Source organism: Manacus vitellinus, unplaced genomic scaffold, assembly GCF_001715985.3.
Source record: "Manacus vitellinus isolate BGI_N305 unplaced genomic scaffold, ASM171598v3 scaffold_15_pilon, whole genome shotgun sequence".
NCBI lineage: Eukaryota > Metazoa > Chordata > Aves > Passeriformes > Pipridae > Manacus > Manacus vitellinus.
In genome coordinates this window covers 13,883,488-13,902,842 of record NW_021939122.1, presented here as the reverse complement: position 1 = coordinate 13,902,842, position 19,355 = coordinate 13,883,488, and the positions used below count along the sequence as shown (strand labels likewise).

The window sequence follows — 19,355 nt, the reverse complement described above, 5'->3', positions numbered from 1 at the left end:
TCTGCTGTTTTTGAAACTGAATTTCCATTTTTACTTGCCACTGACTTTCATCCAAAGATGGCTAACAGTACATGTGCAGATGTGTCCCATCACACAAGCTGGTACATATTGTTTAGGCATTTATGGGTGAAATCTCAAGATGTCATCAGCAGGATTAAGGCTGAAATTCATTGCTAATGTGAAGTTTATTCAGACTCTGATCTGTATTTTTACTACATCTGTAACTTAACTTGGCGTTTCATTGCTCTGCTCCCTCCATTTCTGAATTCATAGAAAAAAATACTTAAATCTTTTTGCCTGTTTTTCCTTCTCAGCACTTCTTTATCTGTGTTTAATTGTAGACACAAAAGTAAGAACATTCACAAAGAAACAGTTTTCTCTTTTTTTACCTAATCCAGTTCAATTCTTTAAACTTCTACCCCTTTTCCTCTGTAACTGGACAATAAATCCTAAAACAAGTAAGCTCTAGCACCAGGGCACAATGTACATCCCTTTATAGCTTGGAGCATTTATGGAAATTACTTCTGACCCTCTCCATAGTAAATGACGTCTGCAAGGAAAGAGAAATGATTTTTGTTATATCTCTTTTATTGGTACTTTCCCCAGCAAACAGGTGTCCTGACTTGTAAAGGCAATAGCATATGATAAATCATATTTAACCTGAAGCAGTTGTTTGACTTGAATGTTTATTTTCTGCAAAATATGGTCACTTTATGTCCATACTGTCAGTCATACAACATTGCTATTGTAGATGCTATAATGACAGTGTGAACATATAATTTCAGCTGGTTAAATTATTGATTTCTACATTTAAAGATGAAGAAGAAAAAGTCCAAAGCAAGAGACAAAGTCTCCAGACTTTAAGAAAAAAAAAAAAAAACAAACCAAAAAAACCCCTGTCCATTGCATTAGCTTTCTACTCTCAGCTAAGTTTTAAACAGACTGGGAAAAGAAGATGGATAATTTGAGTAGTCAGCCACAAAACTCTCAAAGAATTATGCCAATAGTCAGAGGGAGAGACAATCACCCACAGTGTGGGAAACTCAGGACAAATGTCCTGCACTTTCTTCTGTGAGTGTTAAGGCTCACATACCATATAAGAATACCCTGAACTGCTCTGTCATACAGGGACCTGCTGTGATTTGTTCTGTCTTTGCTGTTCTTTCTGATCTTTTTTGATAACCCTGCTTCAGTATTCACCAGATCGGGAAGCAACACCTTCTCGGTATGAGATGGTTTCTTTCTCATAGTGTGTGTCAAGGAGTACATACAGTACGTTTTGATGAGTGTCAGCTTCCCAGGCGATCTAAAGGGAGCTCTTCTTTCAGTTTATATGATAAGGAAGAGGCTGGGAATCACTCTGAGCCTTGAAACAGTATTGATCAACCTCCAGCCTTTCAGATTACTCTCCCTGTTAGATGAATCTTGACCTCCTGCTTCTAGATTTGTCAACATAAAGAGTTAGCAGAGCAACCAGTAGAACCTTTGGGTGAATTTTACCCAATCTGGCAATGACTTCAGGTGGATGTTGCAACAAAAGAAATATTCAGCAAAGAAGAATATTTGCCCAGCTATATGCAAATTATAGGAGAATAAAATGTAGTTATAGTAGCATAATTGTATATAGACTAAAACATTTACCAGATTAACTGTTTCAGTAATAAAAATCACACAACTCACTGAAAAAGTTAAACAGCCCATCAAGAGAATATCCATCCTTTTACAGAAGGGATATTGATTTCAGAGGATAATTGAGGTTGAAAGGGATTTCTGGAGACTGTTTTGTCCGACCCCACTTCTCAAAGGGAAGTTTCTTTTCCTTGCATTCAAGGCACAGGTATCAGAAAACAAGAATTTGCCAATTTCTATTTAGTTCTGTCCTGCACAGATATACAGGATGGTACAATCCAGGATGTTCAGTATCCACAAAATCTATGCCACTCCATTTTTGCTGAAGGGAAGGCATTAGGCAGGTTTAAAAAGGGTGGATATGTCACCTTGCACATTTTTTCCCCAGTGGCATATGAAAAAAGTGTGTCCTATCCAACCCTTCCCCCTGGAGTGGTGGTCAATATTTCAAAGTACTACAATCTATTAAGGACTCTTCTTTTAGTGTGAGCCACAGCTGATATCTTTTAGGGTGTGAAAAAATAATGGTCTTTCCTTATGTCGTATTCCCTTTGCATCTTGATGTCTCCTGTATCCCTCTGAGAGAGTTTTTTTTAAGACTTCAGAGCTGCAGAGCTGTACCTTAAACTGCAGCCTTCTGGCTCTCTTTTTTCATGTCCATGTTCCATTTGATCTTCCGGAAAATGATAAAAAAAGAAAAGCTGGTGAGGCAAGGTACAAGAGTTTGTTTGAGATTTGTACTCCTGATATCTTTCTAGGGCTTTCTGCTTCATCTGAGAATCCACCTGGGCTTGAAGAGAAGAATGAACTGCAAGGCAGGCTCACTGGAGGGCCTGAAAAGTCACTGCATCTCTGTAGTGGGGCAGATTACTAAGCGGGTGGGAAGAGGCAAATGGCAGCAGCAAAAAACTGATGTTTTTACCCAGATGTGGGATTCAGGGGCAGGAACCACAACGCAGCAGTCTCTTGTAGAGCCTGTTTGTGCCTGTGGTGATGCTGAGGGCCATGGCTGTGCATTCTGACAAAAACACAATGTCAGTAAAAGATGCCTGAAGAGAAACAAGGACAAGGCTTTCAGAAATGTTCTGCTATTGAAGAAGACACAAAAGGAAAATAATCACTGAAGTCTGTGTGAGAGGAGAGGGGGCAGGCACCAAAGCCAGAACATAGAGCAGTGCTGATTTCTGGGTGCTGGGGTTCTGGCTGTTTCTCTAACCCTGACTGTCATGAAATTTTCCTGTAAAGCATTTATATCTGGCATCATATAAATGTCATTAAAAGCAAAACAACTAACAGCTCATATTACAATGATCTTAATATAAGAATGCTTTCCAAAGTGATCTAACTTTCCTGTTAGCTTTAGGATTTTTATATGACTTCCTAAAAACTGTTCATAAGGTCACCTTGCACTTGATATCTATAGTCCCATTATTGGAAAGATTTTTCCAAGATAATTCTCTGATTAATCTATGTATAATCATCATGATATTCTTACTGGGTGACAACAGCAAGAAAACTTCAGTATTTCCTTTCCTAATTAGCATATGCTCCATTGTACAAAGTAATACAAGCTGGTAATTATGCTCTTAAATTTCCATTGAGATAAGAAGAATAGCACCAGCATTTTTGTCATTCATTGTCAGCACAGGAGAAAACTATCTGTGCTCAAAAGAAAATTTTTCACCGCCTCAAAATGCTGCCAGTTTAAAGGTTAATACTTTACCCTGGCCTGTGCTGCACGCACAGACTCAGGATTGGTGCCTATCACACTGCAGCATTCAACAACAGAGTTGCTTCTCAGCCTAAACAACCTGAATCCTTGGACAGCAAGAAAAGAAACCAAAAAAAACCCAAAGTTACAAAGCCACTTTTCCTACTGAAGTTATTTGACCTCATGTCCTTGACAGATTTTGCTTCTCTGTTATAGAAAATAGAGGAATTTTATTAAGTGGGTGTTGTTTCTGTGTGCCTTTCTCATCACATGGTCATGTAGGTCTCTTGCCTGTCACAAACACAATTGTTATTTGTATGTTAGAGTTATTTGTATGAACATCAGACACTAGTGCTTGCTGTACTGCTTCAGCAGAGACATCGAAAGCTGCAGCCTGCAGAACAACACTGTTCAACACAATGGCTTTCAAACTTGTTTCATCTGATTGCTCATACATCTTTGCTGAGGAAATGGATGGTAAAGACATTCAGGGCAGGAAGGTTCAGGGCTTTGGCTGTTTCATTACAGATAATTCACAGAGAAACTGCCTCCTCTAATTTATTTTTTATCTTGATAAAATGACAGCCAGAAGTCTTTGACATTCCAGGTCTGCCTCAGTTCTCACTTGACAAAGTCACTCCACTGAAAGTAGATTTTAGCTTGCTTTTAACTGCTTGCTGCTGCTATATGATGTTTGGATTAGGCTAATGTGCAAGGAAAGCTCATTTGTTCCTACACTTCAGGCCATGGGCTAGAATTCAGGCAATCTGAACTCATTCCTGAACTGCACTCTGAGCTCCTTCTGCATGACCTTGAGTAAGAAACTTAAACTTTCTGCTTTTTTATTCCCTCATTTGAAAATAGAGATTTGCTTTCTCCCTCATCCCCTCCCTGTGCCTTTTATTTATGTACTGGATGTTCATAAGGCCAGAGAACTCTCTACCATGCAAATATACAAATGAAGCCCCCAATTTCCTAAAGACAGTTATGTCTTTCTGTAATGACAGTGTTAATACATGGCTGTGCAAAGTACGTTGTGTCTCAGGTCCATTTAATGAGCTTGGGGATACTGCTGGGGGGGAAAATACCTTTATCATTTCCCACCTCAGCCCTGTTGTTCAGTGCAATTCAGTATTCAACTGATGAAGCTCCTGGAGATGAGCTTAGCATTAGGATTGTTTTGATTGTTGATGTACTCCAAGTAAAGATGCAAAGCTATTAAAAGAATAGTCTGTATTTTTTGTGGTGTTCTACTGTGTTCCCTCTTTTGATATCACAATTGTTAGTAATGATTACAGAAATATGAAACCTTCATCCTAAATTTCAATGCACATGCTGAATCATGACTGTTTATCTTATTAACAACACTACACTCCTGTAATAACACACAGATGAAAGACCAGTATATAACCTCCCCCATACCGCTGTCATCTGAATTATAATTGCATTTTCTGTGTTGCTGATGATGACAAGCTGGTTGCGAGAAATCAGAGCCTTTCGCACATTTTTAAATTCACTGTTGAAATTCCATGAATATGTATGAAAGTGGACCTCGCCTTCATGATGACACACAGCACTACAGTCTTGTAATGCACTTCCAGTCACACAAGTTGAATTATTCTGCATAGTCCTGAAGGGCTGTACCTATTGATTCCTTTGGGGCATGGAGGATATACTCCTGTAGAAATAGCTCATAACTGAGTTGGGCTGTCACAACTGGCAGTCAGGATGAATGATGTGATCAGTACACTTAACTGTTTGCTGTTGAAAAAGAAGTACATGTGAAAAGTATCAACCTATTTGCTCTGATAAACAACTCCTTACTATTCAGTTTCTGATTTGAAAAATTAAGAGCATAACTCTAAAAGCAGGGATTTACACAGGAGAGCATGTTTTTCAGTACTTAATCAAGTCATATTTTAGTATCTGTTTAAAATTAGGAATATGCTTTAAACAGACCTAGACTAAAGATATTCCATATGTAGATATTCAGTTCCAGTGAAAATATCTTTGATGGATGATTCCTTTTGGTGACAAGAAAATTCCAGAGAGGGAAAGGGGTTAATCTAAGGAAAGCACAATGAAATTAATCCATGAAAACACTCCAACAGCAGCAGTGTCTGTCTCCTGCAAAGGATAATTAAATATATTGTCTACATCTCTGTGGAAGACACACAAGTCAGTGCATAATTGAAAGACTTAAAAATGAAATCTGAAACGGGAGACAAAGTTAAAAACCTTGAACTGCGTTTGATTCATTGTTTTAATACTTCCATTTAGATACAAATAGAATCATAGAATACTTTGAGTTGGAAGGGGCCTTTAAAGGTCATATGGTGCAACACCCCTGCAATGAACAGGGACATCTTCAACCAGATGAGGTTTCTCAGAGCCCTGTCCAACCTGACCTTGACTATTAGCAAGAATGGGACATCTAACACCTCTCTGGGCAACTCGTTCCAGTGTTTAACCACCCTCATGGTAAATACTTGAAGTCAATACTTACTGGGCAAGATTCTGATGGAGTGTTTGAGAGAGGATCCTGATAGGTGGGTCTCACATCTGACATCCACCAAAAGTCTGAGAGCTGCGTAAGAGTAATCAAAATGTAAAAATATTGTTGCTAACTGTATGGGCTGTTTCTTCATGTAAACTGAGGCAGGAAGCTTCACAGAGTTTTTTGGAAACATTCAGGTCTTGAGTACGCTCTAGAGCTTTATTCTTTTGTGAAGATACAGGAAAAATGTGCACTTGGCTTGGGAGGCAGGAATGGGAAGGAGGGAGAAGGGAATATTTTGTGTATGCTTGAAAAACCTCTGGACATTTAATGAGAAAATCCCTTAAAAACAGTAAATTTATGATTTACCTTTTAGCAACAAATGTTGTATAGGTAGGTAAGGAGCATAATACGGGGCCTTGGGAAACTTGTTTTTAATTCTCAGGGCTTGTTTTAGACTAAAAGAAGTGCCCTTGTTCTTAAAGTTCAGCATATGCTTAAGCCTTCGGCTGCACAAAAGCCTTTATCAAGATTGCAGTGTATTTCAGGTTGTATCCAAGCTTGTGCATATAGCATACACCTAGTACAAGTACTAGGTACTTTCAGTACTTTCAGTTTTTCAGGTATTGTAATTGCTTACTGGTTAGCTTCATGTGAGTAGTATACAAGAGCTGAATGCAGAGATATCATTATAAGCAACCAGCTTGGAAAATTTCTCCCTTCATGCCTAAGAGCACTGGCATTAAAGACCTCTCACAATGAAGGCCAGAGAATCTGCCCAAAGATAGCTCAGTGCTGGTTGCATCCAAGTGCTTGGCTGTGGCTGCAGAAGTAATGCAGGGGGTTTTGTGTCTGCCTTAATTTAGCTAGAAGCTTCTGAAAAACCCTATCATGTAGTATGGAGCTTGGCAAAATGACAAGGACAAGCTGGAAAAAGCAACAGGAGAGGTTTTTTTGATATATACATCAAATTGTTTGCAAAGCAGAACTCCTGGTAAAAACAACCACTGGCAAGTGGCTCTGGAGAGCTGCCGGAGGCAGAGACAGCTGAGGTTGATGTAGATCAGATGTGGGCTGTATGGGAAATGTTTTGATTTTGGTTCACCTGCTTTCTCTTCCTGTCTTATTCTGCCTATGCTCTTACCTGGCACAGATAAAACGTAAGAACAAATCAAAACACAGTCTTTTTGTTTTCCTGACTTTTTTCTCCCACTTCCTAAGCTAGAATTTTAAATGTCAGCTTTTCAAAATGTGGCATTTTCAGAGGAGTGTTATAGCCTGGATCTTACTCAATGGAAAATGTATTTCCAGTTCAAAGAGTTTTAAAACAAAACAAGAAAGGCCAAGACAAATGAAAAAGACTGAGGGAATAGCAACTGAAGCTCTTCTCTAATTAGATTTTTGGTTGTTTCTGTCAGCATCTTTTCTCCCCAGGGAATTTGAAAGAAAAATTGAAATCTAAATCTTGCATGCCTTAGAAATGGCTCCTTTTCCTGACTGCACCTGTAGACACCATGGGTTTCCTGCCTGTGGACAAAATGAAGACAAGAGAAAAAAACGTTCATTAGAACACAGATTTTGACACTTGCCAAAATAAGGCTATTCTAAAATGCTGTCATCCTTTTCATTTTCCTCTGGTACCTCAAATATGTGGAGGAATATTCCATAGCCTGAAACAGACTTCAACTACATGACCTCAGATATGATCAGAGATGATAAAGCCAGCAGGGTCGCTATGGTGATGCAGTTTTAACCATGTGGGCAGCTTTTGTCTCAGCAGTATGGTTTTACTGTTCAAAGGCATCATCTCTTTTTTTAGTAAGAAATGATGACTAAAACCCTAGTGATGATGGACCTAGAGAACTGGGAGAACATCTAAGGGTACTTCAGGGATCTCTGTATTTGGTCTGAGTCCACCACTGGACTTGAGAGAATACAGCCCCTGTCTGAAAGGGTTTCAGAGCTGAGGAGCTCATGTATGTTCTCTTCTGGCTATGGAAGCATATCCCATTTGATGGCTTCTGTTGGCTTAGTCAAACAGGCAGAAGTGCCCAAAGCACTGCACCATGCTTGAAACTGCACATCTTTTAAATAATAAAGATCAACGAAGGACATGACTCTGCACTTAGAGACCATATCCCCTGCCACACCTTCAGTCTGTGATCCTCCTGAACAGAGCAACACAGTTATTTTTGTCTCATCTATTTGAAAGCAACACACCTTCCAGTAGGGTGCCAGGGCAGTGTAACAACTACAGTTTCAGTCTATACAAAGAGATTATCTGGGAAAATTTGTCACTCTTGCCATCCCCAGGTACAGTTCTGCTCCTCCTGCTTTCCATTCAGGCAAGGTTCCACTATTTCTGCCTTCACAAGCTATAAAAAGACTGAGAGAACATGAGGAATATAAAGCTTCTGTTATAATTCCCTCCTATAGTCTCATGCACTCACATATCTCTTTCTGATGTGGAAACCTCCCTGATCCCAGACATTTACGTGGGTACCTTTCATTTCAGTTGGGAATCCAGAGGACTGTTTCTCTCTCAAAGGAAAAGAGGAAAAAAAAGAGAAAAGAAAAGGAAACAAAACCAAAGTAAATGAAATGTCCTTTCAGCCAATTTTATGAACTTCCCTCAGCTATTAATTTTCCATCATTCCAGGCAGTGGCTGCTGCTTCAGCCAGGCTGTGGAGCGAGCTGCTCCGTAGCAATAGCCAGCAAGTGTGAGCACAGCCAGCGTAAGCATCATGCGGAGCCACTGGGAGGACTTCCTAAAGGAGTGAGGATGTTTAAATGTAAGACAAGTTATTGCATCTTACATGAAAGGGACCTTTAGCAGCCATGGTTGGTGGAGAGTTCAGCGTAGGCTGTGTAACCCAGGGAAAGGAATCAGATCCTCCAGTCCCCCTGATGATTGGGAAAGCAGGGCTACAGCACACGCCTTGGAGGACACCTCCTTCATAGTGCAACTGAGTCAGCCTCAAGGGAGGTCCACTTTCTGTCCACTGGACTACCGAGCAAGTTGATGAAGGGACCACCCTTCCTCTGGTAACATCAGACCTTGTTACTATCCTGTGGTTGGTCTTGGTCACCTCACTGATCCAGTCTCTGAAAAGTAAAGTAGAGCCTGTTTCAATCCTTTCTCTGTCACTACAGGGAGACCTCCAGAGATCCCTCATTCAGGTGGATTTTGGAGACGGCATTGCTGTGTCATATGCCAATCTCAGCTCAACAGAAGATGGGATCAAGCACATCTATCAGAACGTGGGCATATTCCGGGTGACTGTGCTGGTGGAAAACAGCCTGGGTTCTGACAACGCTGTCCTCTACCTGCACGTAACGTGTATGTATGTTCATAATCATTGTTGGCTTCTGTTGTTCTTTAAAACATTATTACTTGTAGTTAGAGGTGACATTTGGGATTTTGCAACTGGGTCCAGAGTGATGGGATATGATGAGTGTTCGTCTGTCCTCCAGACAAACTGATGATTCCAGAATAGATTCATTAATGTTGGGAAAGACCTCTAAGATCATTGAGTCTAACCATTAACTTCTACTTTGTAAATAATATTCCACCTCTAATTTAGGGTGGTCTAAACTGGGACTCCTCAAAGGACTGCTCAGCCCTTTCTGAAATGAACTTTCATTAGCAAGCTTATACTTCCAGAACAACAAAGAAACCCAGGGATCTTTAGTCACTTTTTTCTTACTTTGTACATGTGTTTTGCCCTCTAATGAAATACATCCACCTCTGGGATGGAAACCAGTGCATTTTAGTCTTTCTGTTGTCATAGGAACCAAAGTCTTTGTATTAAATAGTATTGCAAGAAAAAAATGTCTTCACATTGCTTTTCTGCTGTTCTTTTTAACATTTTTATACTTCATCTCTCTGATTTACAACTCAAATGTATCTCAAGTTCTTGGATAAAACCAATATTGTATTCTTTCATATTTATTCTAGCACATAGTTATGAACTCAAAGGGTCAACTTATTTATTGAAATTTTGTAACATTCCTAATGGATTTTGTTTGGGGCCATAATTTTCTTTTTACACTGCGGGGTTTTTGTTTATTATTTATGTTTGCAACGGTGTGCCTCTGTGCCAGATAAACTGAGAAAAAAAGGAAATTCCAAAACATGAAGTTATGTTTACAGAAATACTGCTTACCCTTTACCAAATTTACTTGAAACATTGTCTAGATAATTTAGCACATTCCATATAGTTTAACACTAGTTTTGGAGTTCGTTCATACAGCATGAAAGCAGCTGCCTCTTGAGGGAAAGAGGGCAGCTCTTTCAGAGTGCACCATTGTATCCACAGATGGGAGCAGTGGGAGGTATGGCTGTGAGAGATAGGATTTTTATGAAGGAACACTAGAGAAGCATCTCCCTGAATGTCTCCCTTGAAAAACACCTTCAGCTGGCAGGTGTCCAGCCTTCACTCACTCATAGTGTCTTTCGGCTGTATAGCTTTTCTAATTCATTTTCTTGAGACGTTGAAGGCTTATGAACCATTCTGATTGTTTAAGCTGTATAGAGAATAAACAATATTCTAATTTGTTTGTGTGACTTAGCAACTGATAGTTTATGGTTTTGTGGTTTGTATAGGTAATGCCAGCATAGGACTCAAATATGGAGTGATCGTTGCAGCCAGACCCAGATTACATGTTCCCAAATCCCTGGAGAAGTGACAGGTCTAAGGGATGTGTCTCACCTTTCTCTCCATGACAAGAATTAGGGACTTCAAAGCAGGTTATAAATGAGCATGGTGCCACTCAGACTAGCAATAGATTTACTGAGGACAGAGTTGTGCAGTAAATCCAACCTCCTTCAGAGTCTAACACCCTGATCCACAAAAGCTTCTAAATCCTAACTGAATACTTGCATTGCCACTCAGCTTCTGCTGAATATTTTGCTTGGGGGGTTTGAGCTTGGCCTTTGGGGAGTTTTATAAAAATATCTGTCCTTAAAATAGACACACACATTGTATTGTTAAGATCCACAGAAAAGCAGCGTGCATCCTGAATATCCAGAGTTTTAAGGAGGGCTACAAATTGGGTGAACCCTAGTTAGAGGGTTAATATATGAGTGTCTGCAGCCAGATCTGGGCCTTCCAGCACTCTTCCCTGCCAATGGCCAGCAGTCTTCCTGGGGAAAAACTACAGACACTGAACGTCAGTGCTTGTGATCTCCAAGATAAGAGTAAAGGCTTCATCCCGTGCCCTCCTCATCCTGCTGCAGCCATGTGGCCAGTGCACAGAAGCAGTGCCTCTGCTGCAGTTGGTCCAGAAATGCAGGTTATTGTGAGATAGGAGCATTTTGAGTTGGATGGACAGTGTAAACTTCTGTATGTAAACTGCTCCAGCCAACAGGCTGTCTCTAAACTGTCCTGATGTGAAAATTTTCTGCTGGAAAGTTAGTTATGCCTTTGCCTGAATGCTTCAGAAAACCATCACCTGAACAAATGAGCCTTTTGAGAAGCTTCTCCCTTTCTCTTGTGTGGGACTTGTACACAGGTTTTTTTCCTGGGGCAGGTGAAGGTCTGTAGCCTCCATGGCCCTGCATGAAGCTCAGAAATTAATTTTCTTGAATCCTCTTCAAACTTACCTGTGTGAAAGCAGTCTTCTACCAAGCTGAGGGGCAATCCAGAGTGAGCTATCCCCATCTGCTGGCCAGATAACAGTTCAGCATTTCAGCCACCTTGACCGAAGTGCTGTGTGCCCAGAAATACTCAGGCAAAATTGGGTTGCTTGAGCCATTCTTTATGTTGTTTCCTAGCCAGCATATGGTGAAGGTCCAAGGAGGTGCTGGGCACTCTGCTGTGCAGGATCATTTGGGATCTATTCAGAACAGCAATGCAGTTACATTGGAGTGCATCAAACTTTTCATGGTCTCCATTGTCACAGCTGTCACTGCACCCAGTGTTAGGAAATGTGTTCCCCTGTAGGGCTGTGCTGACATTGGGCATTTGATGAACACCCCAAAGGATACCAGAGCTGTGAAATATTTAGGCTGGGAAATTGCTGTTTTTCAGGTCTTAAGAGTCTTGCTGAAAGCAGCACAGCCTAGTCATGGAAATGGGTCTGAGAAGGGGAATGTCATTAAAATCATATGGATGAAATTGTGTCTTCTCTTGAATTTTCCAGAGTGTTGGCTGCTACTTATAAAAGGAAGAATGATCCATAGTCTGATTATAGCAGGCTTTGGTTAGTATGATTATGGATAACTCTTACTTGGGCTGCTTCAGATTAAGCAGCGGCTGTGTCTACAGCACAGAGAAAGATCCATTTCAGTAAGAAACCAGGAACATGCTAACATGAGACTGGTCCTTATTCTGACATTGTTTATACAGTCTGATCTGGGAGATTTTTTCTTCTGTCTGCCTATTGTGCTGCATAGGATGCTTGCTCCAGAGTGTGGTGTTCCTCTAGGCTGAAAAGCAAGGTCTAAGTGGTGATTCATACCTGGGTTATAGCCTGAAAGATCCTCCCCTGAAATATATAAAATCCTCTAGCAATGGATCTCAACTCCACAGGAGCAATGCAAGGCTGTGACTGTGGTTCTCATCACTGTGGAGCTCACAGATATGGGACATGTAGATGTGGCCTTCATCTGTTTAAGGAACCCATGTCCCAGTATCACTTGGGGTTTCTTTATTTTTCTTTCTCTGTCACTTGGGACAATTGCTTTTTTCTCTTGCTGAACAGTCAGAACACATTTTTAAAAATAATCTATAGAACAAGATTTAACAACAAAGGCCCATCTGTCTCCTGAAAATGGGAAATGTGTAACCCTGAGCATAATGTCACTTGTCGAATTAATTATGTTCTGTTTATACTGAAGAAATAAAAGAGTTTATTGATGAAAAGGAGGGAATATAAGGTAACATTAACATCCAGGCACTCAGTGAATAACTGTATTTAGAGAGAGTTTCTGCTGAAGTTCACCAAATCACAGCAGTTTTCATCAGCAGAGATTCTTCATGTCCACTGAAGCTGTTTATCCTGTACATTCTTATGTCTTCCCAGTGAAGGCCATATTCACACAGCAGGGCTCTGCCACTATTGTTAAAGTCATAAAAGCTCCTGACTATATGAGGTTTGTGCAGTAGAGAGTCCAGGTTTTTCAGCTCCAGGTACAGGAGTAGCTCCTGTTCTCTGAGGCTCCTGCCTCTCTAGAAATGGTACCAAGCCAAAACATTCTGTCATGTCCCATGGTGATTTGGAAGACTTTTCTTTCCTAAACCAATGGGTATCCCTGCCAGGTTGACATTTCAGATGGAGGGCTCACCTGCTGCTTCTGTCTCTGCAGGCCCCTTGGAACATGTTCACTTATCTCTGCCCTTTGTGACCACGAAGAACAAGGAGATCAATGCCACAGCAGTACTGTGGCCAAGCCAAGTGGGAACGCTTACTTATGTCTGGTGGTTTGGGAACAACACAGAGGTTTGTATTCCTGATTGACAGAGATCAAAATAATCCTGGAAGAGCCCTCTGACTGAAGTGGGAGGGAGAGAGGGATCTGGGAATGCTTCTATATAGTCATGTATGCAAGAAAATTATAAACCAAAGAGCAAGATATTAATGGTTCTTTGAGGTACCAACACTGAAATGTAAGTAGTGCTTTGTGTTTCTGTAGAGTTTATTGCCATTTCATGCAAGTTGCAAATAGCTTTCTTCCTGCATTACCTCCAAGTGAACATAGTTAACCAAAATATGGAGGAATTTCTAGTACATTTTTCTTCACCCTCCCTTCCTCAGTAATAAGAAGATAAAAAATGTAGGGGTTTTGGCAGGTTTTTTAAGGAAAATAACCTGTCAAACTGATGCTGTTTTTATATCTGGAACTGACTTTACATAGCCCTAGAGTTTAAACCTCATTTCTCTGGTGAGTAACAAGGGAAAAGACTGCCATCAGCTCTGTGCCTCCCCTTAAATATGCTGAACCCAGTCCTGAGCCCCAGCACTCTATACTAAACCACATGTGCAAAAAATACTTTATTATTATGTGCTACAGGTGGATGAAATGGTTCCCAACACACCTCCCTACCTCTGGGCTCTGCTCAGATATGAGGCTATCATCCATCATATTCTGCTGCCTCTGTGCTTCTAGTCCTGGTAAATCTGCACAGACGTTGTAGCTGTTACTTCACATCTGTTTGTGGCTGAAGTACCCAGAAACCCTAATTAGTTTCTGAGGGGAGAGATTCACATGGATTTTGCAGAGCCAAGAGGAACCTTCATAACCACACATGATTATCTTCTGTATAATGCACGTTGGAGAGTTTCATCCATACCTTCTACTTTATTTAACTCTTTGTGATTAAAGCAGAAACTGACTTTTGTTGTTGTTTTGTATTAATAATTTTCCTCAGATGATGGAGAATTTGCTGCTTCTCCTTCTGAGCCTTCCCCCCAACTATTTCTCCACAGCTTATTATTCTGAGCTTTGAACACATGCACAGTGTTTGTAGTCTGAATTTATCTGGTCTCAGATTCAAGCTGTTGGATCTTGTTATGCCTTTTTGTGTAGATTAAAGAACTCTCTGTACTATCAGCAATCATCTCCCCCTAGAGGTACTTACAGACTGTGATTGTCACCTCTTAACCTTCTCTCTGATCTCCTAAGCTCATAAGTGATCAGAGTTGGTCTAATTCTGTTCTCATTGAAGTGAGAATTTTACTACAGACTACAATGGCAACAATTTGACTTAATACTAGCTGCTTTGAAGATCACACCCAGAGATCATTAATAAGTAAAAACAGAAATTAGGGCAGAATCTGCTGAAAGAGGACACAACTCATTGATAAACTGGTTGCCTAGCAAAGCAAGCTAAGGGAATCTGTGTCCTCTCAAGCACCAGAATTTACCAAAAGTGGTATCTTCGTTTCCAAGAATAACATGAGACAACAACTGAAAAATCTTTATTTGACTGGTTCTGTGACAACCTCCTTGAATCACTTTAAACAAGGCACTTAAACTAGATCTGGGAAAGGACTATGATACCTGAGCAGAGAGTCTTGCAGGCCCTTATATTAGGATCTGGGCCTCTCTGAGGAGTGAGCATGGGATCCAGAACAACCAACATGTTAAGTGGAAAGGAAATACTGGAATCTTAAAACTTAGCTCCTTTGGAAATTACAGGTGCCTTACTCTGAGTTTCAGGAGGACTTCCCTGTCTGAGATTCCTGTGCCCTTTCTAAAAAATTAGCTCACATGTCACAGGACCCCACCTAAGTCTAAAGTTTCCACTCTGGAACTAACTCCCCAAAGCATCCCAATAGGCTAGAGATCCAAACTCATTTTTGCTTTTCCTTTTCAGCCAAATTAACTTAATTTTTCCTTTTATGATGTATTTGCAGCCACTGATCACATTGGAAGGGAGTATCACATTCACATTTTCTGTAGAAGGCATGAACACCATCACTGTTCAGGTCTCAGCAGGAAACACCATTCTTCAGGACACAAAGACTGTTGCAGTGTATGGTGAGTTCTTCCCCTTTCATTTCACATAGGATTCTCCATAGTCTACAGCTAGAGAGCCAAGTTAGCTGGCAGCAACAAGAGGTCTTTAAGATTATAAATTCAGTTCCAGTGTTGTCAGTTCGGCATAATATCTCTGAAGGCCACTGACTGACATGATTGCAGAACATTGATCCCTTTCCCAGATAACCTCTGCATCTACTCTGTCACTATCTGATCATCCTACATGATTGTCAAAATGTTAGTTCGTTTTGTGAGCTGGTTTTCCCCCTTCTTGGCCAGCAGAGGCCTCTTAACTCACACAAAAGCTGCTCAGCTTGAAAGGTAAATCAATGCTGTGTGCTGCATTTCTACACAGAAATCCGTACTGATTTGACCTTGTACTTGTGCCTCAGAAGGAGTTAGGGCACACAGATATCACAGAGTGTAGATGGAGCCTAAAAAACACTGGGAATCCCCGTTTTAGCTGTTTGTACTAAGCACGTGATCATAGTGATCAATGGGGGCATCTCTGTTAACATCAACAGATATTAAGTACATTTTTCAAGGCTAGTCCTCTCCCCACATTTATCCCTGTCCCCTTCCAGTTAAGAGTGTTTGGGGCATGTCTGTGAGAGTACAATCACAGCTTCCTTCACAGTGCTTGATGCTCCAGAAGTCAAGATGCAGGTAACATATTTACATTCCCAGGACAGCTCCCCTTGCAGTGCTGTTCATCCACTCAAGTAAGGACTGATCACCTCTTTCATTTCTGTGACACTCAAGTGGTGAATCTCTCAGATTCTCCAAATCTCTCAGTGAGTCTCTTGGGCACACTGCTGGATTCTATGACAGTCTGTGCATCATCTACAGGTTGAATAAGAAAAACACGAGCTGCAGCAGATTTCACTGGGTTCTGACCCCTCATTTAGCAATAAGGCATTTCACAGTCTTTTCGTCAACCATGTCATTATATCTGCAGAGAAATTTCAGTCCCTGAGGTTATCATTCTCTCCGAACCTTGATGACCACAACCCAGATATCCCAGAATGGAGAAGGGACATGAGCAGAGTAGTCAAGAGAGCTCTGGTGGAGGTAAGCTGTGCGCATAACCTGTGTTACAGTGGTTTTAGTTTCTGCTTTGTTTCTTCATTGAGACTGGATCAGCTGTTCTCTCAGGATGTGTTTATGTTCCTACCAACCAGAAAAGGAGAACAGACTAGTGTTTGAGACCAGCATCCTAAATTTTAGATAGTGAAATTATCTCATCCTATGACAACCTGGTGCTCAGTTAGCCTCCAATGTAAGGTAGTGCTATTCTAATGGAATTACAAATATACTGTAGAAAACTTAAAAGACCAAAAAGAAAATTATTTTTACTACATAGAAGAGCCCCACAGTAAAGTGCTTTTTGTCTTTTATATAGCATGAGGCTTACAGGTCAGGATTGGGTGCTGATTTTCCCATCAATGCTATAGAGAAGCTCTGAACTTCCTTCTTTAGTGGAGGAACAAAATAAAAATATTCGTAAAAATATTCTAGTGTGGCTGAAGATTTGGATTTCAAACTGAGAAGCTATGTAAAGTTAAAAGAGATGGCTGGAGTTTCTCAGCTCAGTGGAAAAATAGCAAAAGGAACTGTTTGAAACAGGGTTTCTGCTTTTTTTGAAACATAAAGATACTGAGATTTTGAAAGTATATAAGTATTACAGATGTTATTAACAAGCTTATATGTACATTTGTGGTATGATCTGTGCAAAAAGTCTAGAAAAACACTGTGCACCAGAGAGGTGCACGCAAAGTTGTTTGGATTGTTTCTTAGACTTTTTTCTGAGATTTCCTCAAAAGACAGGAGAAGAAGAGGAAAGGGGAAAAATAGCATTTTTCTGAGGTTTGTTAGCTTGTTCTTCTGACATATTTATGTTTGTATCAAGTATTCAAGGATCCGTTTATCTTCAGGATGAATTTTCAGAATATAGACAACTCAATAAAACAAAATCAAACCATAAAAAACAGAAGAATTGTAAAATCACAGTAACAAGGCTACATATCCAAAGCAGAGCAGTGAAAACACAGCCTTTTCGTTGTTTGAGTAAAAAGGAAAAAATTGATAGCTAATTATCCCTCTTAATATGATTCACCTTAAACAAGCCTTTGTGAGAGTTCCTGTAAAAGTTAAACCCCATAGATTTCTATGACAATTAAGTAAACTGTATAAAAATGAGTCAAATAACTAAATAATTCAGTAGGAAATTATAGCTGTGTTATAGACATTCTATGAGCTTTTATTAAAGAATTGCATTCTTATTACATAATACCATAGACTTGGATAAAAATTCTGCATATGAAATTATAGGTCTGTACTAAAATCTGATCTTCTCTCTAAGTAGGGGTAATTTCATATTATCACAAAATATCGTATTTTGTGTTATGATCATAACTGTTTGCTCATATCATTGATTTTCTGAGTCCTGTCTCCCACTTCTGAAAAAAAGTCATTCCCAGCCTCTGAAAATGAAAACTTTCCATTAACTGGTAATACTTTGTCGTTTTCTTGACATGTTAAAGCAACCTGTTAGGCAAGTGAAAATAATGCAAGCCCTGACTTCACAGAATACTGGAAAAGAATATAAGAGACTTTTATATATTTATAGGTTTGGGGGTTTTTTCTAAATCCACATTTCAAAACAAAAAAAAAAAAAGGGGGGGGCAACAAAGCCATGTGCTTTTTCTTGGTGAGGGGTGGAGGGGAAGGATTCCCTTTTTATAGCTCCACGGGATTTTCTCTGGACTGTCAGCAGTCACACTTGGGTTATGCACAGAATTAGCTCAGAAAATGGTGATTTGTAATCAGTTTTGCTGACTCCTTGTCCTCCATCCACCATTTCTTTCAATGAGCACCTTCAAGTCTTTGCTCCTGAACCAAGGGAGAAGAATTAAATAGATTTAGGCCCAATTAATGTCTGAGAGGCTTGTGAGTCCTTACTGTAGGGGAACCTCTGTGGTGCATTCAGCTGCTGTGATCTGTCCTCATCTCTGAGGGCACTTTTTATTTTCCCTTTAAAAGTGACCTACTAAATTCAGCACTTGAAAACAGGTTTAAATCAAAACCTTGAGATTTAAGTGCATTTTCTGGATAATTCACAGTACAAAGAGGCAATGGAGGGAGATTCATCAAATTCTGTTTCTCCTTCCTTTGGCTAAAAAAACTTCCTGAGTGACAAGTTAGGTTCCTTTTCTATGTAATAGCTCGACAATCTGTTTGTGTAGTATCCTGTTTGCATCAACTAAAACCCATGACCAGAGATGAACCTGTTAGTGATACCTATGGGTACTTTTTTCTGAATTTTGCCTAATATGTCAAAATTAGGGAGATTTAAGTCCTAGCTTGAGATTTTCAGCCAACAAGACAAATAAAAAAAAAGATGGGATATGTTTGGATTTTGGGACCATATGCAATTGTTACTTAAGAGCTCCTTTTAGCTTGTCTATTTATCATTATTGCTTTAGGACCCTGCATATTTTACTGGAGAACATAGTAATATATCTTAGATCAGGAAATTATTAATTGCCAACTTTTCACCTGCAGTGGATTTTAACAAAGTTCTCTCCATTGTACCAGATATACCCTACATCATTTGTATAAATACTATGATGTCTTAACAAAGACAGCCTCAGAATTCAGTGCCATCCACATGTTTATCTGCTTATCTGTCCACTCTTTGTCTATGCATCAGGTGACAGGTATTTCAAGCAAGCATGTTCTGGTCGCAGTGCTCCCTGGTCTGCCCACATCTGCTGAACTCTTCATTTTACCATATCAAGATGGCACAGGAGAAAAAAAAAGAACAGCAGCAGACCTGGAGCAGGTATTGTGTCCATTACTTGTAGAAGTGCATGTTTATGCATTTTTGAGTGTATATATATAGATAGGTATAGATACAAATGAATGTATGTAGAAATGCATCTGATTCACTAGGGTACATGTTACATCCTCTTTGTTTTGTGGTGGCTTTTTTTGTTGTAGTTTGGTTGGTTGGTTTGGTTTGGTTTTTTGT

The 19,355-nt window shown here is 39.9% G+C and overlaps 1 protein-coding gene across 1 annotated transcript in view; it reads left to right on the top strand.

Moving 5' to 3' along the window:
- The window catches only part of LOC103753888 (VPS10 domain-containing receptor SorCS1), a 191,189-nt gene that overhangs the window by 154,314 nt on the left and 17,520 nt on the right, over nt 1-19,355 (top strand). The window contains exons 19-23 of the mRNA XM_029958578.1: nt 8,992-9,178; nt 13,148-13,281; nt 15,199-15,322; nt 16,281-16,393; nt 19,035-19,166. Of these exons, the coding sequence (XP_029814438.1) occupies nt 8,992-9,178; nt 13,148-13,281; nt 15,199-15,322; nt 16,281-16,393; nt 19,035-19,166 (690 nt within the window). The remainder of the gene's footprint in view (nt 1-8,991; nt 9,179-13,147; nt 13,282-15,198; nt 15,323-16,280; nt 16,394-19,034; nt 19,167-19,355) is intronic.